Here is a 24,284-nt window from a genome sequence, read left to right as displayed (position 1 = left end):
CTCCTGGATTGGGTTCAAAATTACAAGGCTATAGAGTTAAACATTAATAGTCGTAAACCAAAAATTTGGGTCAGCTGTTCAACGACGGTTATAAAATAAAATAAAGTACTACTCATGTGGCATGTACTAACACAATTTAAAAAACCACAATCATTCTCTCTTTTATATTATTATTTGTTATACTTCAGAATGACTTTATTAAATCGAACAAAACAGTTTTTTAGCTCTTCCAACTCCCCAAAATAAATATTAACTGTATTCAGTATTATTCGACCAGACAACTGAGAAAAATGTAGATTCACCAAATTTGAACAGAATTTTCCTAAGGAATCTGCATACTTAACTTCATTATATTTTTGTCTCTATTTGGTTTATAGAAATACCTTTTGAAGATTAATGTAACTCCAATCGAAACAAAAACACATTTTCCAACAGAAGTGCTTAATTTTTCCTTTCCAAAAATTAGATTTTTTTTTCTTTGCCATGTTGATTTGCGTCACGTATTGTACAAAAGCATGGTTTTGATCTTTTTCATTCACAGTTATTACTCCCACAAATTTTGTGCTTCAGTAATGACTCTTATTCCGTCATGAATCCACATCGTTTTTGTGGTAATTTTCCTCAGTTGTTAAAAGTTTTTTTTATCACTGTTATAACAGTTATTTATAATTTCTTGGCAGTTATTTTAATTATTCATCGTACAGTACAGAACCCCGTTATCCTGAAAACCAAAAAATCGGAACGAAATTCGATAAATTTTCCCGCCATTTTTTAAAAAAAAAAAATTTTTTTTTTTCCTCTTAAGATTTTAGGATTTTTCCTTCTTTTTTGAAAGATCCATCTTTCAAAAAAGACCTTTCCATCATATTGGAAATAATCATTAGTGTATAACTTCATCGTTTTTTCTTCTTTTTAAGATTATTTCCAAATATTTTTTTTTTTAGTTGGGTTTAACAATAAAAAAAACGGCTTTTTGTAGCGATTCAGAAAATTGGAAATATCAGTTATCCAGAATAGCGATGGTCCCGATCGTTCCGCATAATCGGTTCCCTACTGTATTATCAGCCATTTCCACCTAGTTTTTAAAATTTCGATATTTTATATACAATAGTAATGTGACACGCAAAATTTTAAAAATGCAAATCACTAATTATTTCATAATTCTTACATTTGCCCAGACATATTTTGTTGTAAAACTACTGAAAGTTTTATAATCATTACTGACAACTCTGATGACCAGAGGTTGGAGTCTCCGCATTTATAGCATATAGGTTTGAAGTGATCTTGTTTTTGACTTAACATGTCTAAAACTTTCTCTGTCAGAAATATTGAAGGGAACTTTTAATTACTTATCGCCATACCCCAGTCAATCATGTAATCAATTGATTTATTATAGGTTCCTTGAAGGATGCTCTTGATGAAAGCTGTTTGCAAAACATTGAACAGTTAATCAATCAGGCTAAAAATGTGGAAGGGCCGGTCAATCCTCCCACCAATCATACTAAAAGTATCAGTCCTCATAAAATGGCAAGTATTATTTTTTATTGCAAAATTTTATGATTGAAGTTTAAAGCATATTTAATAATTAGTTAAGTGATTTTTAATATCATTTGAAAAAGAGTACCTTTTTTGTTTAATATTTTATTAACTTTCAAGTATTTGTAGAAAATAGTTGCCTATAGTTTTACACAATTTCCAGCTTTTTGCAGTTGTAGAAATTTTAAACTTTATCAGTCTGATACAAGTATTTATGATAGACAAGAAGATAAATGTTTGTTAATGAGGAATTTTTTTTTTTTTTTTCCTATTTGGAGCTTAATAATAGAGATCAACTTTGCAGAGTTCACTTATTAATACTATTTGTTGACCTTGTTTCTGAGATTTCTGAATAATAAATTCTTGAAAAAGTTATGATCATTTAAAGTGTAATGAATGTAAATGATAAACCAAAGAAAAAATCTATAATATAAAGAATATAGAAATTTTTTAATTCATAACATGTAAAGTATCATATTTGTTATATCGCTTTAATACCTTTGATCAAATAACATAAATCGACAATTATTTTTTTTTCTTTTATTCATTAGCTGGAAATAACTTTCAATTTTTCTTTTACAGAAAAGACAAGGTAATTTTATAGATCATGATCGAACTGAAAACAATCCAGACCAAAATGAAAGCTGGTTTGTTAAATCTCCTAAACATAAAAAATCAGACAGCAAACCCATAGACTACAGAAATGAACTTGAAGCTTATAGGGGTACGCCACCTAGTTCCCCTGATCGAAAAAAACGGTAAGAATTGAATATTGACAGTTTTTTTTTCATCATGAAATTCATGCTTGATAAGAAAAGTGGGCTACAACCATGCTGTAATGTTGCATTTTTTCTTCATTATTTAAAAAAAAAAGCTTTATTTTAACTATATTTGACTAATTTTTAAACCATATTTGACTAATATGATATTTTCAGCAAACTTAATTTAAATCTAAAATTTTAGATTTTTCTTCTTTAATGGATTTAAAGAACAAAATAGTTAAAATCTTAGCGAAGAAAGCTTATTAAATGTGCTAAATGTTGCAATACTTCTTTTAACCCTTTCGAGCCGACTGTCACATATATGTGACAGCAAGAAACGCGCTCACTTCCCGGCCGACACACCCGCGTGTCAGAGAGTTTTCTCGTTCACCCCCGACCGTCACTTATTTGTGCCAGCGTTTCGGAACGCTTTAAAAAATGAAATTTCTTCCAAAAGATGGCATTGTATGTCCATATGGTTTCAGATCCATGTAGATTTGACCTTCTACTCAAGATGAAAGTACATTCACGTGGTTTTTAGGGGAAGGAGGGGAGGGGGGAATGTTTTACGAGGGCTCTTTAAATTAGCACGTGATATTTATTTACAGTAAGTAAGGGAGTTTTTTTTATCTCTCGCTACTTTCGATTTTCGGATTAGTTTTTAGTGGATAATTAGATCTTGTAGGCTTGAATTTTTTTTTTGTACCGTTAGAATGTCGAAGCGTCGAAATTTTTTAACTGAGCTGGAAATAGAGGAAATTATGCAAAATATTTAAACTTATTAATATTTATATTACATTTAAACAAGAAATAACTTAAGTAAATAAAGTATCCATAGAAATATATATAAAGCATATGTCACTTAAATACTCTACAGAACAATATTAAACAACGCGCTGATATTTCGGTAATTTCATGGAATTAGGCTTAACAACAAAAAACCCTCCGGCCCTGGGGAGACACACGCTAGAGAGACTGCCGGCCTCAGCGGTAAGCGCGCTTTCGCGCTTTGCGTCGCGAAAGGGTTAAATAAAGAATGAAATGAAACTTTTATAAAACATTAGGTTCGACATCTGTATAACATTTTATTTAAATCTAACTTATTAAGAATCGAGTATGGAAGAAACTTGCATGTTAAATGTTCATAGTTTTTTAGATTTTGAAGAATTAAGCTTTTGTATAAATCGAGAAGAATGAAATTCAATTTATCAAACTTAGGGTAGCTGTTTCTGTTATATGTTAGAGCAAATTTTTTATTCAAGATGATTACGTGTAACTTTTCAAATCTGATCATTCGATTTAAAAATTTCTAACTTGTCGATACCTTTTGAAATAAATATAAAAAATCCTGTGATAATTTAATACTAGCTTTTCATTTAGATATTAATTCATTATTGAAATAGAAGTGTGACTTACGAAGAACTTAATTATTTTTTTTTTTGAATTAACCAAAAAAATTTAATGTTAATATATTAAAATTTAGTATCATTTAAAAACATTTTAAAGTCTAATATTATTTCAGTCTTGTTCAATTTAAATATCTTTCCTAAAATCTAAATTTTTTTCAATTTAATTTACAAATATTCCAAACCTTCTAAAATAATATATTTTGATTTCATTTTCATCATTTGTTAAATGCAATTACTGATCTGTTTCTTGAAAAATTTAATTTGTGACTAGTTTATAGGCAAAATTTCGACATTCCTGATTATCTTTCAGTAAATGAAATTTTATTCCAACATATTTTTTTTATTATTGTTCACAGGGATGATAAAAGACGCAAAAGATCAAAGTCATCCAAAAAGTCTAAGAAGTCCAGTCGAAAAGCTATTACAAGAAAAGATGCAAAAGGCCATAGAGTGATGAGATATAGAAAAGATGCAGCTAGAGGAAAACCTTGTAAATACTTTAAAGAGGGAAAATGTGCAAAAGTAATTACTTCTATTTTCTTATCGTTTCATTTTTCAGAAACAATAAAATCTTTCCTGTAATATGAGAAGCTTGGAATAAGATAAATTAATTCTGCTGTAACATGAGCAATAGGGCAAAATTAGAAAATTTTGTTAAGTTACATTTGAAATAGTGACCGCTTAATTAAAAATTCTAAACTATTATTTATTAATAAGAAACATTTCTTAAAATTTAATAAACACTTAAGGATTCATTTTTTGAAAAGAAAAATTTTTCTGACCTTTCCAACTAAATTGATGTAAAATTTTAAGTATTTTATACGTTATCAACTAACAAAATTGTGGATTAACAAACATTAAATTTATTCATTACAAAATAAATTTGAAATTTAATCATATTAAGGAAATTATGCTAATTATATTACTTTTTTTGCTGTAAATTTTAAATTATTATAAAATTTAACTTAACTCTGTTGAATCCCTTAAAATAACTTGAATGTTCTTGTTTAATTGGGGATGATTACAGATTTCTTGAGTAGTTAGTAGTACAAAAGGTGGAAGGGGCATAGCAGGGTTGGGTTTTTGACGTCAAAAAGTGATTTTTGACATGACAGGGGTATAATACTGGTTTAAACCGTCAAAAACCCGTCGAAAATGTCAAAAACTAAAGTTTGCCAAGAAAATATATTAACTTCAAAACTACCAACAGTTGCCATGCATTATATTGAAATTTAATTATACTATAGGTAATCAGCAGGTTTTAAAATATTTTTTTATTAAAATTAAGGTAAAATAACAGATTTAAAATCTCAGAAATTTATATTCAAATGCATGTGCAGAAAAATTTTGCACAAAAAATGTTTAAATATTTATATTTAAAAAAATGTTTTTTTTCTTTTTGATACTTAAGAAAATTAAAAGTTTATTACTATGCATTTTTGACATATAAGGAACATATAACTAATATTTATAAGGAACTTACAAGTTATGTTGTATAAATACAAACTTGATATAAGATACAAGTGTATAAAAAAAAATTTTTAATGTTATACCGAATATCTTTATTATCCAGTATGTTAATTTGAATTTAAAAGTAGTTAAATTTATGAATAATGATAAATATAATTCATATTGTTTATTATATTTATTTATAATTATTACACTTATCATTTTAAAACAATTTTTATCTCTTATTTTTTTTTTCTCCACTTGTATTAAGAATACAAATAATGCATATCTTGAAAGCAAGAAGTAATTATTCAACAGCTGAATATTTAGATATTCAACAAAACTACATCGTATTCAGCAAAATGAAATTCACAAGTATTTGGATAAACTAAATTTTCAGCATAGTAAATGAATAGGCTGAATATACTGTAAATCGACACTAACTACTCTGTGTATTTAACAGAAAGCACTTAAATTTGTATTGTCTTATGTTAAAAAGATTATTAAGAAGATTTAAAAGAATATTAAAAAGATTTTTCTTTAAAAGAAGATGTCTAATGTACAAAACTGCTAATGTTTATCTTTAAAAATGTCTAATTTTTAGTATAATCTATACTATACACTAAATTTGGTTATAAATAAATTTCTTAATAATATCACTGTAGATTTTCAATAACACATGAAAATGAATACAGAATATTACAAAAGATGTGAGTTTTAATAACACATGAAAATGAATACATAATATTACAAAAGATGTGAGTTTTCAAAAGTACAAGATTTTGGTTACTATTCAAAATATAAGTGTTTCTTCAAAATTTTAAATTTATTTTTTCTAGAACATATTTAGAAACACTATCCTTTAAAAAATATATAAATTTTCTGTATTAATTAAATTTCACATATGAATATAGGTTTTTGACATTTTCGACATTTTTGACAGTGAGGTTTTTGACGTGACGGTTTAAACCATGGTTTAAACTGTCAAAAACTGTCACATGTCAAAAACCTGCCAACCCTGGGGCATAGGTTACATTTTCAATGAAAAATGTGCCGATCAAGTAGAAAGTAACTAATAAATTCTTAATCATCAATGGCTGTAAAAAATTTTAACATAAATACTGCTATGGTGCCTCATAATGTCATACCTATTATTGATGGCAGGTCCTGAACTCATACTTATGGTGGCATGTGTGATTTAATGACTACTAGAAAGATTTAAACATTTTTCTAAATTCAATTCATAACTTATAACTCTTGAAAATAGTTAAAAGTGAAATCTAAGTACTGTGTACAGGCTATGGCTAAACTGTGAAAAAAATTAATATACTGCTTAAAACTAATTAAGATGTTAGGATTGGAGGAGAGATTAAGGAATTAGAATATTTAAATGCAGTTGTGCTGTGTATTTGGCTTGGTTACCATTAAAGTTATACTATATTGTTGTTGTAAATAATTTTGAAATGTAATCAGGCTTGTTGCCAAAGGCCGATAGCAAAACGTTTTTATTTTAAAAGTTATTCTAGAAATTGTTTGTAAGCATAATATTTAGTTAGCATATGAAACTAAAATTTCTCTAAATTTGTTTCTAATGAGTGTTTTATTTTTAGGGAGCTGATTGTCCATTTTCTCACAATGTACCAGAGAGATACAAGAAGAAGGAACTGTGTAAATTTTATCTTAGTGGACACTGTAACAAAGGATCACATTGTGTATACATGCATGATATCCTTTTCAGAGATACTTACTATTATACATTATTTTGTTTTAAAATGTTTATTTTTAGATCCTCAATCGCTTACCTAATTTACTTGAGTTCATTATTTTTTAATTATTTATTAGATATTTCTCTTAACTTTATTTAATAAATGGGAAACAAAAAAGTAGTTACTTATTTGATAGTATATTTCGTACTCAATTAATAACAAGGGATATTGCTTTGGTCTAACAGCATATATTTTGAAGGGGAAAAAAAGGCAAAGGCAAACCTAAATTTTCGAAAAATAATAATAAATTGAGAAATAATTTCAATAGCAAAAATATTCAGGTGAATAAAGTTATAATAATTAAGGTCCTTCTGTATTTCCTCAGATCAGTGATTTTCTGTATATTAATAATTTTCCTTTCTTTCTATATTTATTATTATTTTTTTTAAAATCATTTTCCAATGTTTTTAATATTTTTAAGGATGTTGAAAAATAACCATATTATCAATAACTTTATTGCACTTTTTTCAAAAAAGTATGAAATGTAATTAAATAAAACAATGAAGCCGTAGAATAATATAATTGAAATCAGTTACTTGCAATTTAGATTTTTCAACATGGATAATTAAGGGATTATTTACTAATTTATTTTCATAAAATTAAGTTTTGTCACTTTGTTAGTTTGGCTTGGTTAAAATTAAAAGATAAAATTGTTTTAAATTTATATTAAAGTATTCAGCAAAGGTAATCTAATCTTATATTAAAGGGGAACCATTTATAATTGTTAAGTAACCACGCAGCTGATAATTATTTTTATCTCATTTAACAAGATGTTTAAAAATGAATCCTAAACTCTAAATTGATCGTAAAATCATTATACTTTGAGATTGGCAGATTTTTTTAAAAATATGAGATTTTAAAAATATATTATTCAAAGAACACTTAAATATTTCGTTAAGTTATAATTTTTGCCCATTTGAATTTGATCAAGAATAATTTTAACAAAAATGTAGCTAGTTGATAAAATTTGCTTCCAACAAAAGTCTTTTTAATTTTTTTAAGTGCACTGAACACTTTTAATAGGGTTCGTAGTATTTTTAAAAAGTGCTTAAAGGTGCTTATTTTTTATTTGCATTTTTTAACAAGCCCTTAAAGGTGCTTTTTTTGTTCGTAATAAGTGCTTAATTTTTTATCTTTTAAAAATAGATTTTTTTTTTCTTTGCCGTATAGATAGTCTTTCTAAATTATAAAAAATTCTTGATTTTTATAATTTTCTATGCAATATTTATCAGAAACTAGTTATTTTATCATGATTATCTAAAGTTTTTGAATTTTATTCATTTTATGTTTATAAATTAAGAACTTTAAACGATAGAAAAAAATAATTTTCGTTACTGCACAGATCCTAGTTATAATTTTTTTTTTTGGAAGGTGATTAAAATTATTTTTTGAGTGCTTAAAAAGTACTTAAAGTATGCTTATTTTTTGTTGAAAAATCTGGCTATGCGCCGTGTTTAAAAAAAAAAAAAAAGTTATGTCTTGCATCTTGTTATTTTGTATTATCATTCCTATTAAATGTAATTAATACATAACTATTGTGATTTTGTACTAATCTGTAAGATATTCTTCGAAATAATATAGTAGCTACAGATATGTTTTTTATCATGCTTTTTCCTTAATACAAACTAAGAGAGTTTCCTTGTAAATTTTACCACACTGGCTCTGTGTGCTATGCCAAAGAAGATTGCAGATTTTCACATGACCCTTTGACAGATGAAATGAAAAAAGTTTTAGCGGATGTGAGTATTATTTTAAGATTAGTGTGAAATATTTATAGATTATCATAATAAACATATATTACAAGCAATTTCCTTCTCAATAATTAATATCTCTAAAAACATTTAAGTTTAAATTTTAAAAGTATTAAATCTGTTTTGATTAATGGATGACCCATTGCAAATAATATAGAATTGCAAGATTCGTATGCCAATTATGATTTCCAATTCCACTGCATTACTGAACATCTCTTTTCTTTGATTGCTGGTCCTAGGGAGGCCACTGACTATTATTTCATGGTGGTCTGACATACGAATCACCAATTGATTCGAACCCTAAAACCAGGGGTCTGTCCAGGCCAAATTTACTACCGTTTTGCGGTACCTTCACAAATTCAACTTTTGAAAAAACGGTAGTTTCACAAAATACTTATTCTTAAAATTTTATTTTTGTATCCCGTAAGAAACGATAAATCCGTATTTTTACTATATTTTTGTGTTGATTTTTTAATATAATTTTTAATTTTCACAAATTATGTCTAAATTTTCACAAAATCGGTACCTCTCAGAAAAATCTAGACAGACCCCTGAAAACTAGTCTGTAATTCATTCCATTTTCTGTTTAAATATTTAAAAGACTAGTGTTTTTGTGATACTGCTGTTAAGGTAAGCTTATTGTTTTTACATTACCATGGTGTGTAGCATTTTTAAAAAGTGCTTAAAGGACGGTTAACAACGGTTAATGTAATCAAGAAAAGAGTTCTTTGTCAGTAACTAGTAATTTTCTCATGATCATCCAAAGTCTTTGAAAATTATTTTGCATTTTGTTAATGTATATAGTGCTTAAAAAAATTTTTTGAGTGCTTAAAAAGTACTTAAAAGGTGCTTATTGTTTGTTGAAAGATTTGGCTACACACCCTGTTTACCCATATGAATATTATTAACATAAAGTTGTTGTGTTTGCAGTACCTAAGGCATGTTCATGGAGATCGAGACCACCACAGGGATGATTTTATTAGAGAAGACGAGCGCGAGCGAGATCACGATAGGGGCATTGAGAGGGAGAGAAAACGACATCGTAGTCGCAGTCCAGAACCTCCAACTCCTCCATCTGAGGCTCCACCAGCACCAAAGCGAGTTTGTCTTTTAGGATCACCCCCTCGCAGAATCAGAGAATCTGAAGAAACAAAACGGTGGCAAGAAGAAATGAAAATGTTGCAACATCAAAATCACCCCAGTTTTGAAATAAGTTTAATGCAAGGTGACGAAGAAGATGAAGAAATGCCACCACAGTTTTCTAGGTAAGTCTGTTATCCATTGATTAAAAAATCTTAATTTCAATTATGAGTCCGAACTAAGCATAAATAAAACTCATTTATATGTTATTTAGATCTGACACTTTTTTTTAAAATCTGAAATGAAGGCCGTGCCACGAAGCTAATTTTTAAATACTTCTCCCAAAAGAATTTAAATTAATGTATTTAATTAAAACTTAATTTAACCATTTATTTTTCATGAATTTTGATTAAAAAAAATTTTTATGATGTGTTAGGTATTTCTAATAGTGAAGTAATGAATAGTGATTTGGCCGAATAACAACTTTCAAAATAAAATAAAAAAATCATTAATAAATATTTTTATAAAGAAATAAGTTAAGTCATTTTTGTAAAATAATCAAAACTTGGTTGTATTATTTGTGGGGTGACCACTAAGGGTGTTAAATAAATTACAGATCACTAAAGATAATTGAAAATAATATTTTCTGGAAAAAAATTATCCATAAAACATTAAAAGAGATTATGTCTATCAGAAACACTTTTAAACATTTCAGTGTTTACCGTATTTTTAAGAAAATAAGAAAGATTAAAGTATAATAGAAGCCCCCTTAATTCTTGCATCATAATAAAAATGTCGGTAAAAAAAAGTAGGCTAGATAAGAACCGAAACAAAAACCTTCTTAATTTTTAAACGAACGATTTAACGATAAAAATATTAACTTATTTACATCGTCATGTTTTAAGAAAAAAAGTGACCATAAATGAATAATTTTCGTTAGAAGAAAAATATTGTCATAATATAAATGCTGATCCTCTTTTAAAAAATGTTGTCATAATATAAATTCTGATAAAAAGAAAATCAAGAGAAACAAAAGAAAAAAAATTGGTTCTTAGTTCTGAAATATGACTTTAGTGTTAAGAATCTCGGTTTTCTAAGTTGCTTGTTTTCTGTCTTACCATACAAGTGTCTATTAAGTCTATCAGAAACAGTCCATTAACATGATTCGCTTTAGTTAAAACAGAAAGATAAACAAAAATAAAATCAAAAAATACTCTATATTTAAAACATTAGGTGTTGAAAAAAACTATAAATTTGACTTGCCTGAATTATAAATAAAAATCAGCATTACAATACTCCTTGTTCAGTATAAAGTAATCTAGTTTCAATTCTTCAAATTTCACTTTTCCATGTGTCTTCAAGAACATAAATTAACAATTGTTAGAACTTAACCAATGTATGTGTAAAAACTATTTTTTATAGTCTATTAAAAATTCCCACAATAATTTCTAATAAATTCAAATAAACCTCTTACTGTAAAAGGTCTTAGCACAATTGCAATTCTGTGAACTGAAATTTAGTAATTTGTTGGAAATTATTTCTGATGCAAGTATTAGTATCTAAAAATTATTATGAAGCTTTTATATTGATCTGTTTCAAATATATTTTGCCCTCTTTAGTGAAGTTTAATACTAATAGGAAATGATCTATATCACACAAAATTCTATATAAAATTAAACCTTACATTTCAAGATTAGCATTCAAAAGATCTACCGTATTTTTTAATTGGTCAGAATTCAGTCTATTGTGAAAACCGCTGAAACAATTATATTTAACGATTTCACTATAGATTTCTTTTATGTTAACAGTTAATATATTTTCAGACCAAACTTTTATCAAGAAACCTTGTTGAATTCTCCGCAAAAGCCGAAGATAAAACAAGAACATCCTGATCGATTGAGTCATCCTTCTGACTTTAATCAGCACCACCTATATGCATCCAGAAATATGAATGACAACTCTCCCCCTAAAAATTATAGTTATGAAGAAAATTTCGAAGATGTCGACGTTCCTGCTGTGAAGCAGGAACCATTGGATGATTTTGATTGGGAAGATTCTCGCTCAATGAACGATGTTAAACCAAAAATGAATTGTGATTTTGATGGTAAGTGTAAATCTTTAAATTCAGTAAGAGAATTTGATAACATTAATTTTTATCATGATAATGTTCTGTTTTTGAAAATGTTTTTAAATTTTATTGATTTTATATTTATAAATTAAAAACTTTAAACGATAGGAAAAATAATTTTTATTATTGCACAAATCCTAATTGTGATATTTTTTGGAAAGTGATTAAAAATATTTTTTGAGTGCTGAAGAAATACTTAAAAGGTGCTTATTTTTTATTGTAAATGTGGCTGCACACTGTAGTACAGTAGGGAACCGATTATCCTGAACGATCGGGACCATCGCTATTCCGGATAACTGATTTTTCCGGTTTTCTGAATCACTACAAAAAGCCGTTTTTTTTAATTGTTAAACCCAACTAAAAAAAATATTTGGTAATAATCTTAAAAAGAAGAAAAAACGATAATGTAATACTCTAATGATTATTTCCAAAATGACTGTAAGGTAAAAATCTTTCAAAAAAGAAAGAAAAATCCTAAAATTTTATGAGGAAAAAAAAAAATTTTTTTTTTTAAGTGGCGGGAAAATTTATCAAATTTTGTTCCGGTTTTTTGGTTTTCCGGTTTTCTGAATTCCGTATAACGGGTTCTGTACTGTATATATTTCTGACATGCTTTTTTTCTTGCTCTAATTTCAATTTTTTTTCAATTAAAAATATATTTACACATAGCATTATTGAATTTTTATTTTCTGTTTTTTTGCAAATCTCATTCCTGTTGTATCTAAAAGCTTAAATTATTTTATTTTTTGCAGAAAATACTCATTCTGACTTAGATTTTTCAAATGATATAAAGTTTGACGAAACCACCCAGTTCAGTGAAATGGAATCTTCCGTCGATTGTCCTCCATTCCTTTCTCAATCTGCCTCATCTGTAATGGAAAACAAAGAAAGTGACAGCGAAGCTTCTAACCAAGATTCCAATAAGCATTTTAAAGAAAAAAGCGACGCGGGAACCGCCAATATTGCTGTCGAACCGCCTGCTCCGTCTATCGTCATACCCAGTCACTTGCCTCGGAAGCAGCGAGAGCTGTTTATGAGAGTCCAGCAGCACAATCAGCAGAAACAGTTCAATACTTCTGAAAGTACAGAATCTCAAATTAAGAAAGAGTGTGAGGATGATGATGATGAAGAAAAAGAGGATTCCAAACCTGATGAAACTAAATGGTACAGCAGTGAAGATGATGATGAGGACTCTGATGAACTTTTGACTGATGTATTGAAGAAAATTCAACAAGCTGTAAGTAGAAAAATTATGTTGGTTTATGTTGATTTTCTGATCAGGCAATAAAAGTTTTGTGGGGATTTAAATATCAACTATGTCAACCTTCATCTATCAAAAGGTACCTCATGATAGAATCCAGTTCACGTGCAGGGTTGCAAAAAATCCACCTACCAAGTAAAACCCGCCCGGGTTTTACTGGGCAAAACCCACTCTGAAAAACCCAGTAAAACCCACCCTAAAGTGGGTTTTTCTAAGATTGATTTCTTTTTTACCTTCTGTTATATTGAAGAGCTATTCTATTAAATATATATGTAGTCTAGCCTAAAAAAACTAACCTATGGTGAAAAAACTAACTATGTTGGAGACTCGTGAGTTACATTGCTGGCTAGATTTGACTGTATGGCTATTGATTAGTCAGTGCCTTTGATTTACTTTATATGCAAATAAAATATTTTCCTCAAATATTTTTTAAGATTTATACTTGATACTTTTAAGATTTATACTTGCGAGTCCGCATGTGCGTCTACTGAGCTGGGTACGGTGAGGTTCTAGCACTCTCGTGTGCAACTCTGCTGCATTTTGCAAGATATTCTCCATTTCAGGCTTTTTCTTTCACCCTCTGAAATCGAACCGAGAAATCTTTCGATCTTTTTATGATGGCTAATGTAATCAAGAAAAGAGATCTTTGTCAGAAACTAGTTGTTTTGTCATGATCATGTCAAGTCTTTGAAAGTTATTTTGCCTTTAGTAAATGTATATAATAAAAAAAAAAGTACTTTAAAGGTGCTTATTTTTTGTTAAGAGATTTGGCTATGCACCCTGATTTATGATTCAATTATTATTTAAGTCGGAGGGTACAAAGGGAACTGGTTTTATGCCAGTGATTTAAAGTAAGAAAGCGCAACAATTTGAAGTGATAGAGAGGCGGAGTATGAATATAAACAATTTATTTGGTGTATTGTAGAAGAAGAATAAATAAAGACTTATAACTTATTTAAGGAGCTTGCTACTCTTGTAAACCAAAGATATAGAATAATATTCTAGTTTTTAATTCTCCCCCCAAAAATATGCTCATGTTCCGGACATTTTAAATTTCTTCACCTATAGAAAGTGAACTCTTACGCTAAGCTTTTTCACTGCTCTCCCCCATCTTGTTGTTGTTGAATGATAACATATTTCACTCTTCTTAGAGGTTTATATATTTTATTGTTCGTTAACGAGGAATTTTTATTCATTTTTATTTTGGAATCGGTATAAACTTTTTAAATACGCAGCAGTTCCTGTCTTTATTATGTTAATTCTAAAATTATATGGAAAAAAACCTTAAGGAAAAGGTCCTTGTAAATGCATGCTTCAAATTAATTGAAAATGGAATAGAAATGCATCATAATTTAATGTTTAGAAACAAGCTGGAAAATAAATCTAAAAACTCATTTTGCATTTCATTTATTATTTTTTAACTTGTAAAATATCAAAATAAGTAGTATCCTTTTATATAGATATATATTACTTTTATTATAGATTAATATGTTTTTTTTTCTTTCTTTTTTTGCTATAAATATTTCTGGACACGAGAAATGAATTTATATTTGCACTACTGAAATTGTGGTTTGCTAGGAATCAGTTGCTATTCAGTACTAATCTAATTTTGCTGTGTTTATGAGATGATACAATTTAAAAAATTTTTCTCTTATTAGAATACCTTGTAACAATTACAATGCCTTATTAATAAATAATTTTTAAAAAAACTTGTTGGCATAAATCAATGAACACTGTAAATAGATGTTCCACGTTGATAAATGTTAACCTGACAGCAAGCTTGCATGTTAAACTAATTTTTTTAAAACAAACACTAAGGATTTTTTTAAAAAAGCATTCCATAATTCCCTAATAAATTAACAATGTTTAACTTATTGTTTAAAATTGTAATTTATACATTTTTTCTTCACAGCCGCCTCCACCAAAACCAGTTGAGTCCAAACCTGCTGTAAATTTGATGGCAATGCTCAACAAAATTCAACAAAACACTATGGAAAGAACTAAAACTACAACTGGATCACAACAACCCAATTTATTAGCACCATTTCTAAAAGACATATTAGGATCTGTTCCACCCCCTACTCAACCAGTTACAGTTCCACCAGCTCTTTCAATACCTGGAGCTCCTATGATACCAGATGTTAAGCGTCGTACTTTGTTGCCTAATCCTGTTGCAATTCCTTCTGACAGTTTTGGGTCGAAAGAAACTCTTCCTAAACCTGCTCCTATGGATCCTCGACTTAAAAACAGAGATCCACGAACTGCACCTGCTGTTCCAGTAACTTCAAATGCTCCTAAACCAGTTGTAAGTGATAATAATAATGGAAATAACTCTCCTTCGTTAGATCTAAACTCAGTGATTAAACCTCCTAATATGTTTCCAAATGAATTTCCTAAAGACAGTGTGCCCTACAAATTGCATGGCATCTATACCAGACCCCCTAATTACACACCTTATTTACATGCTAGTCAGTCAAACCCAAAGTTGCTGAACGATCCACGTCTTCGTAAACATCTCCAGCCTGCTCCAAAAATTGAAACTCCAATTAGCAATGGCAAAGAGGAAGAAATCAGTAAACCTCCACCACCACCACCAAAAAATGTTCCTCCAATGCCAGAACTTCTGTTAAAATATGAAAAGCCAGATTCTTTCATCAACATATTTGAAAGCAATCCTTCCACTAAGTCTTCAGGAAATACACAAGAAGTTAAACATCCGCTTCCTATGTCTGCCCAAAGAGCTTGTGATCCGAGAACTATCAGGCGAGACTCTCGTAGTAATTCTGGTTCCGATACGCCGCCCCATCTAACGATAGTAGAAACCATTAAATCACCCCCTCAGCAAGAATTTAAAACTGCACCAATCCTTGAAAATGCCCTTGTTGAACCTGTTGTAGAAAAGAAAATGGCGCAGCCGCCCGTTTTAGAAAAAAGCACTGCACCGCCTGTTCTTGAAAAAAGTGACAATGTATCTATTAAGTCTGAACCAGATTCCGACTCTGAAAACAGTTTCGACCCTCCGAAACTCGAGTTCAGCGGCAAAACTTCTTTTAAAAAGTCTCCATCACCTGAGAGAGAATTCATTGCTATTCCCAAAGAATCACCCTCCCATGATGGTGACGACCTCCCCATAGTTCCTCCCCTGATCATCAAAAAAATAAAACCCACTCCCGCAAGCCACTTGCCACGCGCTATAGCGGATCCGCGAATGGCAAAGCTTCACAACCCTGTCGATCCCCGGCGCCTCAGACTAGCTTCCTCCGAGAAGAGTTTAGTCGAGCGTAAGACGCAACCCCTCTCTAAGCTTGCTGCGAGCAAAAAACCAGTCGAGCCCAAAAGCTTGTCTGACGCTTCGAAATCTCCATCAGGTGAAACGGAGACTGTGGAAAAGGAGGAAAAACCCAAAAATGCCAGAAGTATCCCTAAAAAGCGCAGACTTTCGGACAAAGGCGAAAAGAACGTAGCCGAGTCCAAAAACTCTTCAGATGCTTCGAGACTCGTTGAAACAGAGACTGCAGAAAACGAAGATAAACCAAAAAATACTAAAACTATCCCCAAGAAACGTAGGCTTTCCGACAAAAGTGAAGAAAAAAAACGGACTGTTCATCGTAATAGAAAAAGTAGTATGGATTATGCCTCACCACTTAATTCTTGCGATGCTACAGTCCCACCTAATAATTCCTACAATAGTTACAATCAGCGACCCAAACGGACTACTACTCTGAAATCTGATAGGATTTCCAATTCTCCCAACTTATCTTCCTCTGATAGTAGCTCAATTCCAAGTTTTCTTCTAAGTGATAGTTCCAATATTGATTGTGATAATAGCAGTGATGGAAATTTGAAAGATAGATTTAAAACAATAGATCCAACTGCATCACCTTTTTGTTAGTACTCTTTTTTTATAGTAACTATATGTGAAAAGCTTAGTTTGTACATAGCAAAAAGACAATTGTTGGAATGTTAGTTTCTTACTGTTATCTTTCTATTTTGAATATCTTTATTTTGCATTGAAAATTTATAGGTTTTCTAGCAACCTTCAGTGATATTGGACTAATTTTGACACAAAAGCAAATTTATAGTGAATTTGCATTAACATTTATAGAAAAATGAATTTAGTGTGTATATATTGTCACATTTTGCTCGTCTTACTTTGTGCATTTTGAAATTTATTTATTTTGTGCATCATAATTTTTTTTAAAGAAATTTATATATGTATTTATAACTATTGTTGTATAAAAGTTTTTTCTTCGACGAAATAATTCAAAGGAAATTATGACTTATGAAAAAGGGGGAAACTATAAATGTGTCTTGTGTTTCAAGTTTTTTTATATATATAAATTGTTCCAATATCTGTATGTTATTTATTTGAAAATTTATTTTTCATTTGTTATGAAAAGATTTCTATTAAATGTTCCTTTCCGACAACTATTAAATTTGATTGATTGTTCAAAAAATTCTTTAGGAAATAGTAAGACAGCTGTAGGAACTAAACTTTAGTGAAAAGGGAATTGAAATAAATATGTTGATTTCAAATGCAATTTCATAACATTTTTAAAAAAAATTTTCTTTGTTAAATTACTACTATAATACAATATTGGTGATTTAAATATTTTTAAGAAGTATACATACAGATTCTCCCTTCTATTTTGCAATTATCTATTATTATAAATAGTTTATCAAAAATGGTAGATATCTTGCTTAAATTTCTTTAAGCATTTTCCTAGCAATGAGTTTTACGAATCTCAATTAAGCATTAGGAATTCAAGAGACACAAAAGTTGAAAAAACCCATTTTAATTGTTAAATTCTTCCGTGTAATAATTGGGGTATAAAACTTTTGTCGCACGACTCGAAAGAAAAATAATAATTGTATTATAAACCAGGGGCAATTGTATTCCGGGTTTTTCATATCATTCTTCCGGATCTAAAAATTAGAAACAGGGCATGTGATTTTTCCTCAAAAATTTCAAGTATCGCATTGTGTCTCGAGACCATTGGTTTACGGACCACTGAGAAGCAAAAACGTAATAGTCTGGCATAATTTTGAAACTTTTGCTATATCCTGTTAACGAGACATTTCAATACACGAGATTCTTCCACCAATTAGATTCATTTATTTGGCAGATTTTCGCCATTTTGAATGTTTGGAACTTCATCGGAATCTGCTAATATCACAAGGCTTATTCACACAATATTAATATCAATCATCGAATTTTGTATTTACCTGATTAAAAAGTTATACCTATTCATGTGATTTAATAATCCAATAGCCCGATTTATGTTTATGCAAGTTTAAATTGAATGTCACAATTTGTATTCACGCATTTTTAAGATCCAATATTGTGATTCATACTCAAGCTGTTGTAGTATTAAACATCGATTTTCATATTTGTACGTAATTTAAAAGCTACGCATTGTGATTCGTTTTCAAGCGATCTAAGAATTATGCATCGTGATTCTTATTTTTGTGATTTAAAAATTGAATATCAGAATATCAATGTATTTTCGTGTTTTTTAAGTCCAATATCTCGATTTATATTCACTCGATTCCAATAGCGCTATTCTTGTAAGAAGTAGCTTTTTTTATGAATTAGTTATTATAAAAATAGTTAAAAAAATTAAGTTAAAAATGAAACATTTATGGCACATAAATTGTTAACTTGATATCAATATTTTGCACATGAAATTTTTAGTTTTTTTTTTTTCACTTTTGTGTCACAACCACCTCTGATAAACATAATTATATGCTTTCGTGTTACAATTAATGCACATTTTAGAAAACATTAAAATAGTGATGCATTTTTGCAGATTTATTTTTATAAATATCAAGTTTTGCTTGTTTAAAAAATATTAATTCAAAAACTTGTATTGTAAATATAAAAATTAAATGCTTCATTTTTAAGCTATTGGTAAAAAGTGTAGTCAAAAGGGAAAAAAAAAGATCTAAATCTGATGAATCATTGCAGTCAATCACTACAAAGGTCAAGTTATTAAAATTCATCAAATCCAATGTATTTGACAGATGAAACATTTGATAACTACCTCAACTATGATTAACCTTGAATTAATGTATCAGACATGAAAACCTTTTTTCTTCCTATGCAATTTATTGCAAGTTTGTAATCCTAAAATTGATTATTACGCAAAAATCAATACAATCACAAAAAAGATTGATAAACCTTTCTTTGTATCTATGAATGTATAAATATTACCCAAAATTTTGCTATTAAAAATCATACTTATTATGTTGAATGATACTTTTATTAAGTGATAGCTGAAAAATGCAGGATATGCACAACAGTTAATATATTGTACTATATTTAATTAATTATAGTATTTCTTATCTATTAAATAATTGAACAGGCTCTCCATTTTTCTTTGTGCTGGATAAAATAAAATTATTTTATGAGCACTGATTCGATAAGGGGAGCTTTCTATAATTTAATGGATGTATCTTAATTTTGGTATAATGTAAATGACTGAGCTAATTTATTCTAAATAAGGATTATGAAAAGAAAAAAAAAATTCAGTACTATGACCTGCAATATTAATTGGTGTCTTGAGATTAAGTTTTTGCAAATGAATTTATATTTCATTCTATTTTTGATATGCTTAGCATAATTGAAGAGCTTACTGGAAGACGAACATTTAGTAAATCTACAAGTGGTATATAAATTCACTATATGTTATTTGTGACATTTTATAGAAATGTCAAAAAACCGTTTCCAAAACAAGACTTTCTTACACTAAGCTCTTAAATTGTTTTACGATAGTTTATCCAGATGTTTTCTGGAATGTTCTATATAAAATTTTTATGTTCCAATCAGTACAAAAATTTTAAACAAATAACATTTTATATTTGAACTGTTATTATAACAGGGTGTGTAGCATTTTTAAAAAGTGTTTATTTTTGATTTGCGTTTTTTCAAAGCCCTTAAAGGTGCTTTTTTTTTTTATTCGGGGTTTGTAAAAAGCGCTTAATTTTCTATCTTTAAAAAAGAGATTTTTTCTCTGCCGTGTCGATTGTCATTCTAAATTACAAAAAATTTTATGATTCTCTGCAATATTCATCAGAAACTAGTTATTTTAGCATGATCTTGTAAAGTTTTTGAAAAAATTTTTATAATTATAAATTAAGAACATTATACAATAAAAAAATTTGTTACTGTACAGTTCTTAATTATGATTTTTTTCCCCTTAGAAAGTGATTAAGAATATTTTTTAAGTGCCTAAAAAAGTTTTTTTTTTTTTTTTAAATCTGGCTATGCACCTTTAAAAATGTCACTTTAGCATCTTGTTTTGTAAAATACTATTAAGTTAATGATAGAAAGTTATCAGTTACACATTTAGCACTTTTCTGCCTGGGAGCAGGTGGGGAAAATAGTAACTCCTGCAATACAATAATATGCAGTTAAAAAAAAGTTATGCTGACTCAATTAGACTGCAATTGTAGATCCTAATAACTATTCTCTTCGTCATAGCATCCATCTTAATCTGTCGCTGGCAATTACTTTATAATGCTTTTTGTTAAAATTTATTACTTGGCTTTAAAAACCTTTTTTTATAATTATGCTCACTTTTATGACTTAGTACCTCAATGTTCTGAACACATAGCTGCCAACTCATTTGTCAGTTTCGCCCGGTTTAATCAGAAAAGTTTCCTGTATTTTGAATATTTTAAATAATTCCTTGTAGTTAGGGGTGTTTATTTCACTACTCAGTTTATTGTCTGTTAAATGATGGATTCATTATAGTACTTACCCTAAAGTTTTGCGTTTTAAAATATTCTAAAAATTTCATGACTCTCAATTTCTGAAATAAATTTGAAATGAAATTCAATGTTTTTTTACTGTTCAGAAATATAATAAAAATAGCTAAAACCTATATTTTATTTATATCATAAAAGAGAAATATTGTCGTCAATTTAATTTTATAGTTTTTCATGAAATATTTTTTGTTTTATAGACTACAAAAAATTCCCAGTGTTTACAATATTTTAGATATTAGCAACTGTTAGTATGAAACTTTTGTTATTTCAAAAAATATATTAAATTTTTACCTTTTCATATTGGCAGCTATGTAAGCATGTCTGACAAATTATTGAAAGGAAAGTCTAAATGATTGTTAGAAGCAATAAATTAAGTACTATGCAAGCATATCTGACAAATATTGAAATGAAAGTCCAAATGATTGTTGGAAGCAATAAATTAAGTACAATATTGTACATAAATTTTATACTCATAAGTAACGATAAAAAACTTCCAATTTGTAAGTTATTAACTAAAAATTTGAGACTTGTATTTGTTACTGCCAATATTTATAACCTTGCATTCTGTAGAATTCCTATTCATTATATAGAATATCAATTGGTAAAGCATGAAATGATTTATATTTCACACATTGCATATGCGTTTTATAGAATGACTAATGATACACCAGCTATGTATTTCTCACAATGCCTAGGTATTCTATACAATGATTTGGCAAAGTAAACATTAATTTTTCATACTTAATCTGAAAGCATTTATTCTATAGAATAAATGCTTGCACCCTATTCAAGGATTAGGCAAAGTAAACAAACGCAAATTTCTTACTTTGCCTAAAAATAATTTATTCTATAGAATTCCTAGGCATTTTATGCAATTGAGTAATGTAATAATTCTCGTTTCATACTTAGCTTAAAAATGCTGGACATTCTTTAGAATTCCTGTGTTTCATACATTAATAGTAACATGTCATATCCTGTACAAACTATGAATTTTGAGTAACACATACCTATTTCAACAAATAATTTTACATATTCTTAAACTCCTTTTGTATAATTAGATTAAAAATTTCTTCCTGTTATAATAGTTAATTCAAGAAATTAAAGGAGTATCCTATGTATTCAATTCCTTCCAATAACATTTTATTTAAGAATAATTTTAGTAATTTTATTAAATTAATATTATACACCCAATCCAAGCCAGTTCGACGGATTTAATTATGTGTGCTTCCCTCTATAATTTATTATTATTATTTTTTTTTTCATTCTGTGTGGTCACGCTCATACTTAAACGGTTTTTTCTATTAAAAAAAAACTCATAAATGGTTTTTGGACTACTTGCTCAAATTGTATGTATATTTCTGTATATGTATAGCAAAACGAATTACTCTGACTTGTCAATAAAATAAAGTTTATTAATTTTCTATATTTTTTGTTCTTTATTTTAATTTTATAATACATATATACCTTCCAATTAGTTCTTAAAAGCAAACGAAGAAATATTTCTTAATAATGTAACAAAATTAGCTGTTTCAATTGTCCAAATAAGTATCCTTGTTAGTTTAGACACAAGATGGAAAATAAAATTACATTACAATAAATTAATCACTAAGGAGCAATAACGAAAAAACACAAGGGAAGTTTATAAGATCATTAAACATTTTTGAATTATCTGATTCTTAGTAAATAGTCTTTATATTCCATGAGAAATTTTAATGAGCATAGGAGCCGTAATGCCAACAATTTCAATAATGCATCTAATCAGTTTTAATTTCATTATTTTTTTTCAAAGCTATTTTTTATTACAATAAAAAATTTAAATAACATATACACCAGCTAGATTCCAGCACCATTAAATTTTTACCTGCAAATCTTATTTCGGAAGAAAAAAAATTCTTTCTTTCGCATTTATTTTTAATGGACACTCGTTTAAATGTCAAGAAACTTGTGTCTTGCAAATTTGAAGGTTATGATATTTTTATCTTAACACTGAAAATATAAATCATTTATTTGTAAATATATTTGAAAGAGACTGGTCTCTCAAACAATTTTTTAAATAATATTAGTCTTTCAAAGAAATTCATAAATACATTTTAAATTAGTATTTTTTAAAAGATTTTGATTTTTAATAGGTGACAAAATTGGCAAATGTAAAGTGATTAAACTGTGCCAAAATTAAACAAATTTATAATTTCTTTTATGGTAAAAAAGAAAACGTTCTGTTATCTATATACAGTAGGGAACCGATTATTCGGGACCATCACTATTCCGGATAACTGATTCGCTACAAAAAGCAGTTTTTTTATTGTTAAACCCAACTAAAAAAATTTTTTTTGGGAAATAATCTTAAAAAGAAGAAAAAACGATGAAGTAATACACTAATGATTATTTCCAAAATGATGGTAAGGTGAACATCTTTCAAAAAAGAAAGAAAAATCCTAAAATCTTATGAGGAAAAAAATTTTTTGTTTAAAAAATGGCGGGAAAATTTATCGAATTTCGTTCCGGTTTTCTGATTTCCGGATAACGGGTTCTGTACTGTATTTAAATGTGCGTTTTAATTTTACTCTTAATTAGGAGGTTTGAACTTATATTCTGAAAAATTGTAAAGACTGATTTTTTTTCCATACCTTGTATCTACTTTCAAAAAAAAAAAAAAAAACTATTTAAAATTCACCTAGTTTACTTTAACTAAACAAAAATAAAGGTTCTTTCTTTCTTTGGTATTAATGCTCAACAATATTGCAATGCAATTGGAAAAAAAAAAAACAATGCAAGTGCAGGTGTTTCGTAAAGCATGTTTTTACAATTGTGCAGAATTGTCTAAGAATTCATAATTAACGCAAGCTTTTTTGTTACATTTTATTTAAGCTTACACACAAAAATGGGTAGTTTTTCCTATAAAGAAAACAAATTGAATGAGGCATGTTTTATGAGCATAAATTCAGTTGATCCTTTGCTTCTGGTTTAAAAAAATTTTGCTTGAAATTATTTGATCAAAATAGTTTTATTTAACTTAAACATTCAAACTGAATATTTTATATTTTTAGGGGGGGAAATATACTAATTCGTTAAGAAAAGGATAGTTGGTGGATGATGTAGTAATATTAGTTATTATTGTAAATACCAGAAAAAAACCTTTATTTTTAAATATCTAGTGAACACGAATTAAGTAAAGGCTGAAAATGGTTTTGCCTAACTTATACAAACTTTACGAATGAAAAAATAACTGATTTTAACATGATTTTTTTTGGTTAAGTAAAATTGCAGGTAAAAAAAAAAAATTATGATTAATTATGCAACCACAGATCGACTTAAAACACAAATACAGTCAAACCCCACTATAGTGAACCTTCAAGGGGCTGCTATTTTCGGT

At 28.3% G+C, this 24,284-nt stretch overlaps 1 protein-coding gene across 4 annotated transcripts in view; it reads left to right on the top strand.

Moving 5' to 3' along the window:
* The window catches only part of LOC107436552 (uncharacterized), a 44,895-nt gene extending 22,561 nt beyond the window's left edge, over positions 1 to 22,334 (top strand). For all 4 annotated transcript variants that reach the window (XM_043042240.3, XM_087164545.1, XM_087164544.1 and 1 more), the window contains exons 3-11: positions 1,397 to 1,527; positions 2,119 to 2,294; positions 4,063 to 4,228; positions 6,766 to 6,880; positions 8,551 to 8,660; positions 9,603 to 9,937; positions 11,576 to 11,856; positions 12,633 to 13,117; positions 15,054 to 22,334. In XM_043042240.3, coding sequence (XP_042898174.2) covers positions 1,397 to 1,527; positions 2,119 to 2,294; positions 4,063 to 4,228; positions 6,766 to 6,880; positions 8,551 to 8,660; positions 9,603 to 9,937; positions 11,576 to 11,856; positions 12,633 to 13,117; positions 15,054 to 17,033 — 3,779 coding nt within the window. In that variant the 3' untranslated portion in view covers positions 17,034 to 22,334. The remainder of the gene's footprint in view (positions 1 to 1,396; positions 1,528 to 2,118; positions 2,295 to 4,062; positions 4,229 to 6,765; positions 6,881 to 8,550; positions 8,661 to 9,602; positions 9,938 to 11,575; positions 11,857 to 12,632; positions 13,118 to 15,053) is intronic.
* Positions 22,335 to 24,284: the final 1,950 nt, after the last annotated feature.

The sequence above is a fragment of the Parasteatoda tepidariorum genome, chromosome 5, assembly GCF_982258835.1.
Source record: "Parasteatoda tepidariorum strain Cologne lab strain chromosome 5, Ptep-v5.0, whole genome shotgun sequence".
NCBI classification, from domain to species: domain Eukaryota; kingdom Metazoa; phylum Arthropoda; class Arachnida; order Araneae; family Theridiidae; genus Parasteatoda; species Parasteatoda tepidariorum.
Note: the sequence above shows the minus strand (reverse complement) of the source record. Positions and strands in the feature narration are given on the sequence as shown.